Below are 6,552 nucleotides of genomic sequence, written 5' to 3' on the forward strand. Positions count from 1 at the left end.
GTAGGGGGCACTTCTGCACCATAACATGACTTAGTCAATGTAGATTGCTGAATTATCAAACAGACTGGGGGACAAGTACATGCAGTAGACTCACAAATGTAGTATTTCCACTGAGAATTTTTTCATCTCAAGAGAAATTTTGTTACAGTAGCATATTTCTATCATATTGTTTAACCCTTGGACTATCCTGGTACTTTAATGGTATCATACTACTGTGTAATACATCATTCAACCAACCAATGACATAAATAATAGTTTCCATGCAAAGACAGCTGTAGCTAAAAGACAAAACTGCATTTTTGTGTTTCCCAGGCAGTGGCATGTGCAGAGGCGGGGGTAACGCTGATCTCACCGTTTGTGGGGCGGATCCTGGACTGGTACAAGGCCAGCACGGGGAAGTCTTCCTACGAGCCACACGAAGACCCAGGTAACTGTCGTCTTTTTACATTCATCAATAAAAAATGGTAGTGGAGCTGTGAGCTAGTTACCCCAAGTATGCCACAGTTAAAGGAAAGGTCTTTAAGATGTCAAGAAAATTGCTTGGTACTGCCATGAAGCATCTAGCAACTAGTAACAGAACTATATGAAGTTCCTTTACTTTCTCCTTGCTGCCTAATACTAATACCAATTTTGTTTAAAATGGCCATCATTGAAGGCTGAAGTTGAAGGCAGATCAAAATTTTGTTTGTTTGTTTTATTTGGATCTCCATTAGTGATACATGTAGTATCACTATTCTTCCTGGAGTCCTACAATTCATAAACAATAAATACAAAACATAAGCAACAAATCTTGTACAATAAGTAAACAGAAAAGTACAAAAAGATTGATTTCCATTTCCATTCTCCAGGTGTGAAGAGTGTTACAAAGATCTACAACTACTACAAGAAGTATGGCTACAAGACCATCGTGATGGGAGCTTCCTTCAGAAACATTGGTGAGATCAAGGCCCTGGCTGGATGTGACTTCCTCACTATCAGGTTAGTACATGTATTTGTTTGTTTGAACCTTTCTTTATTGTACATAGCAAGTGTCCTCACAAGAATAGTTGTTAGTTGCTTCACAGCATAGCGGTTAGGTAGCCAACTTTGTGTGGTATATGCTGTATGCATGGGGTGCCGAATATCACATTGGGTGCCATCCTATCCTGGAAAACTTTGTCATTCACAAATTGTCAGATGGAATTTTAAAACACAAATCTTATAAAGTGTTTCCTCTGTTGCAGCCTTATTCTGAAATTAAAGGGTTTTTTTTAAGATTCATGAATGGTCACATACATGTAGTTCCTACCAGAAGGGAACACCCCAATTCTAGTTGATAGATGAATTAGGGCCTAAATCAAAGAATAGGGGGTCCAAATCACAGTAAAGGTAGACCCTGTACTCAAACTATGCTTGCTAAAACACTGATAGCCACATGCAACTTACACCTCTCCTTTCTCTCTGCATTATAAGGGTCTGCATGGGAGGTCCTGACAACGATTTACGCTGAATTCATAAAATCCCCCTACGTATTACACTAAAGCAAGGAAGGCAGTAACGCTACATTTGGTCGCCTCGCTACAAATTACGTAGATAAGATGGTTTTCCCTACAAATTACTGGAAATAAAATAGGCCTTACGGAAAAGAGCATGCAGATGCTCCATTATATTCTCGGGGCAGAATTAAGGATCTGGTTGATAAAAGGCAAAAGAACCTTGACAACATGTAACATGAACTGTCTGTCATTCCAGCCCCAAGCTGCTGGGGGAGCTGCAGAAGTCTGACGAGGTGCTGAAGCGCCAGCTGTCTGTGGATCAAGGTACTGCAGCTGATCATGTTAACCCTTGTCATGCTGAGCTTTACTGTTATGAGTTTGGGGTATTTCTCATGTAAAAGTTGCATACCACTCCAAAGCCAATCAAATGAGGGTAAAATCTGTTAGTAAATCTGTAGCAGCAGTACAGAACAGGTCAAGTTTTACTTAATGAAGCCATCAGCTCTAGGAGGTTAAATTGGCCAAGAAATAGCCAATTTCGAAATCCAGGAGACATATTAGTCTGTGTAACACAAATTAATATACAGTACCCTACCCCCCCCCCTCCCAGCATAGCCCTTTAATCTGAGCTTCTTACATATACATATATATATATATTTATGTCATACCTGTGACGCAAAAACGTTCGATACGGGTGTTCTGGACCGGGCCGTACGCTTCCGTATCATCGTTTTTTTAACATTGCCAAGGCCAGATATATTACTTAATTCAGCTTTCTGCATCACCCCTACACACAGCTACCTCTCGATGCGTTCATACACTTCACATACACACAATGTAACACCAACACAAGTGTTAGGATGGGCACGAGTGCGTTGACAGTGCGAGTGCGAAGAAGAAATTTCTGGGATGTCTCCAACAAAGTCACTCTGCATGAGGGAAGTCTGAAATTGAAATTTACGAAAACAAAATTCAATTAAACTTTCTTGCTGGCCATGGTCTCAAACTGCTGCCCCCTCTGCCTGAAGCCGCTCAACTTGAGACACGTACCCCTCCAGTGCCCCTCCTCTCCGCAGGCAAAACAATTGCCCGGCTTCTTAATGCTAGTGACAGAAGATGCAGCGTTACCGTAAAAACCTAAATTGGTGGTTGAAAATTCTTGTCAAAAGAACGTTTTGCTTGCCCGGCTTTCCTCCGCTTTTCCTCGTTCTCCTTCTTAGCCTTCTTCGCCCGCATCTCTGCTTTAAACATACGTTTCTCATCATCTGAGTTGTCAGCCAACTCGTTCTTTGTATTCCTCAATGGTGAGCCAGCCGGCTTCAGACTTATCCGCCGTAAGAATACATTTTTGTCAGAAAGAAATCAGCTTCTCACCTTCAGTAAGTGCGTGGAGCGCTCTCTCCGTCTTCCCTCCTTGTACGTCCGTCTTTGCTTCCTCCAGCTTCTCCTTCAACTGTTGTGTGAAGTCGTACTGGTCTTGGTTGTCCTTCACTCTTTATCTTGGGCGCCTCCTCTGTCTTCATTTCCTTCAACTGCTGTACTTGCTTCTCAGCCAGCTCTTCGTTCAGCCTCTTCAGTTCATCCAACTTTTCATCCATCATGGCGGACACAGCATTCAGAATCGATTGCTTGTTGAGCTCAATAGCCGCTGTAACTGCTTCGGCCTCCATGATCAAAAAGAACCGTAGAAAGACAAACTTGTTGTATCCTGCGTGTTGTGCCAAGCGTCGAATGAACAGACTACTCCTGTAATTTTCTAAAATTCACTAGTCCTATCAGGCAAGTACATTACAAATTACTTGCCTGAACGAACTTTTCACTTGCCCAAAATTTAGATGACATTTTTCTTTTTATGTATTTTCACTGCCAGCAATGGAATCATTTCATTATTTTTCTGTGTTGACCAATGCTTGATGCCTTGACTGTGAAAAGTAACTAATATCAAAATCTCACCATGGATAAATCTTATCCTTGGTGAGATTTGGGGTAGGACATGCGTTTGCCCAATGGGCACTTTCACGTGCTCGGGACAATCAGACTAGTGGACTTGTCCAACCCTGTAACTACTTAATGGGATCAACTAATCGGTACTTTTGCCCTAATCCCTGCCCCCAGCCCAGGCTGAGGATCTGGAGAAGATCACCCTGGATGAGAAGAAGTTCCGCTGGCTGCACAACGAGGACCAGATGGCCGTGGAGAAACTCTCGGACGGGATCCGGAAGTTCGCGGCGGACGCCATCAAGCTGGAGAACAAACTCAAACAGAAACTGTTGGCAGCTGCCAACGGGGCTGAGAAGTAGAGGTGGGTAAAATTGTCTGTATTTTTTAGGAGGACATTAGATGGTGCTTATGGTTTGTAAGAATACTGAAACAGAAACTGCTGGCAGCTGCCAATGGGGCTGAGAACTAGACTCTGAGGTAGGTAAAATTGTCTTTTTTTGTTTTAGGAGGATGTTTGACATTGCTTATGGTTTGTAAGAATACTGAAACAGAAGCTGCTGGGAGATGCCAACAGAGCTGAGAAGTAGGGCTCATTGGAAATGATGTTTACTGTTTATTTGTATTACCTGTGTTTGAATATTAGCTTTAAGGTTTGAAATAGAGAATAAACTGAAAATTTAAAGCAAAAACTTTCAGTTGCCGAGGGCAAATATGGAGAGTTTGGTGCATGGTATATTTTGTTTTTGAGTGACTTCAATGCATTGAAGCCTTATATATAAAGTTATACATCAATTTGTTACTGAAAATTTTGGTCCTGAAATTATCCTAAAATCATTATTGCAATCTTACTTGTAGTTCAAAAATCATACTGTGTATATGTGCATTTACATGTTTTCTTTGCTTTCTTGTTCATAGCACACCAAGACAAACTTATCATCATACGGAACCACCACATGTGGTAAACTTTGCTCCAAAAGAAAAAGGAAAACTCTCTAAAGTAGTTTGGTTGCCTCATTTATATAAAGTATAGGCTTACAATTCTTTCTATAACCTTTTATATGGTAATAATACACGGTAGATTTTTCATGGAGACAAACAAACGGACAACATATACAGGGCAAACCTTGGTAAACGCTAGGAATGGTGAAGAAATGTGACAAGGAAAAAACAGTACTAAATGCAGATGTAAGATATAGATATAGTTATCGCTATTCCAAGGAAATTACTTAATGTGCCACTATTGTCTTAGATGCAAAAAGTATTATCAACAGAAGTGTAGGTATGAAATGTGTGTAAGAATTGTGATGTCTTTGTATGCTGGGTACCACATACATGTACACTTGCCCATTTCTGATTTCACAATAATCAAAATGTATAATAATCAGTTGGGTAATTTTAACACCAATATGTGTCGCCCAGTCCTGGAAAGAGCATAATTATTGATACGATTCAGATTAATGCATCATGCATCAGAGATGGTGAAATGAACGATATTGTTGAAGATTATTTTTGATGGAAATAAAATCTTGCACTCCACAGAGGTGTACTGTTTTTAATTTCTTCAAGACATGGACCTTCCATTCCCTGTCCCCCTGTATGCCATAACCCATGCTTCACTTGAGGTTTACATTGAATTGTGCTTTAAGTCAGTAAACTTACCTTTGCAGTTAAGAAATTTGTGGAGTTGTAGGGAAGAAGTTTTTAAAAACCTATAGAAGCGTTTTCAAGTGATTTAAACATTGTTAAATATAAGAACATGTGATTAGTAATAAAATAACTGACAAAATGATGCCTCAAAGTTTATCACGCTAGCTCTGTTCTTCATAAAGGATTGTTGACTACTGGACTATCCCAGGCTAATGCAAAGTTTTATTATTATATTTTATATACATGCTCATAACAGGTTACTGTATGTGCTTTGTTAACTGAAGCCCCTTTGAAGGATGATGCAATACTGGAGCTGTTCACTGGATATTTCTGTGCTGCCCGACATCCAGAGACACTTGATATTTTTGACCCCTGAATAATCACAGGTATTGTAGAAATTTGGCTAGTGAACTGGGTTAGATGTCTTCTGGAACATTCTGTTATAGATGAATCCCTCCTGGTCTTCTCTTTCTCAAAAACATTCTAACATTGACCAATGATGGTTGGTTATAATGTTAATGCTCCGTTTATAGAATTATTTATAACAGCTTTAACATCTTCTGATGAATGCAGATTATGCTTGTGTAACTAACTGTAAGGGACACACTGCTAAATGTTTTGAAATTCCCTTTTGTATCAAAGTTCCAATATCAATATGTTGATAAGAAATGAATGGATTTGTATGATTCCCTTGTCATACTGATTAGTTTTATCAATGCTTCATCATGCTTTGAAAGCCAGTGGAGATAGTACACTTTGAACTGACGTATTGACATATGAACCACTGATGTATTTGTGGGGTTTATAGTTGACACTTGTTGAAGGTCACAGATGACGTTAGTGGGGAGGGGGGCCGAAATACAAGGAATTCCTAACATGGATGAAGTACATCTCGATGATATGGTTGTAAAGCTAAATGGTAACATTACCACACTGTATACTTAAATATATTTTAGCTTACATGCATATGACTTGTTGAAGGTCAGGGTTCTCAGTTGTGGGGAGGGGGGCTCTTTTAAATGGATGCCCTACAGCACTCATTACTAAAAATGTTTTGACCTTTGCTGGGTACACTGAAGGTCATGCTGTTGCCCCATTATCGTAGGTTGAACCTACTATCAGCTCAAGGACAAAAGTCACTGAACTGGTGTACGTGACTTTTTACATGCTTGCTTAAACTTCTATTGCAAACATTAGTCGAAGGACAGTCAAACATTTGCGATATAGAGGAATGTATTTTCGCCAGACTCAACTGGTCTCTACCAGACTAACTACGTTGGCTGTTATAGAGAGAATAATTTGCCATGGGAGTTTTGCTACCAGGAGTTGGTCGGCTGGAGTTGTTTCGAAGGGAGAACATTAACCTTAGTGTGGACCGACTCCCCTGGCACTGTAGGATAACCTGGTGTAGGCTAAACTCAATCATTGTACCCTTGAAAGACACGTTGGCTACTCCAATTAATTTGTTCTTGGATTTTGAGATGCTTTT

General features: G+C 40.0%; 1 protein-coding gene across 1 annotated transcript in view; it reads left to right on the forward strand.

The window, feature by feature from the left end:
* LOC118406667 (transaldolase-like) overlaps positions 1-4,398 on the forward strand; it is a 16,843-nt gene extending 12,445 nt beyond the window's left edge. The window contains exons 5-9 of the mRNA XM_035806923.1: positions 313-427; positions 849-978; positions 1,732-1,799; positions 3,591-3,777; positions 4,332-4,398. Coding sequence (XP_035662816.1) covers positions 313-427; positions 849-978; positions 1,732-1,799; positions 3,591-3,775 — 498 coding nt within the window. The 3' untranslated portion in view covers positions 3,776-3,777; positions 4,332-4,398. The remainder of the gene's footprint in view (positions 1-312; positions 428-848; positions 979-1,731; positions 1,800-3,590; positions 3,778-4,331) is intronic.
* The last annotated feature ends 2,154 nt before the right edge of the window (positions 4,399-6,552 follow it).

The sequence above is a fragment of the Branchiostoma floridae genome, chromosome 19 (genome assembly GCF_000003815.2).
Source record: "Branchiostoma floridae strain S238N-H82 chromosome 19, Bfl_VNyyK, whole genome shotgun sequence".
Classification (NCBI taxonomy): domain Eukaryota; kingdom Metazoa; phylum Chordata; class Leptocardii; order Amphioxiformes; family Branchiostomatidae; genus Branchiostoma; species Branchiostoma floridae.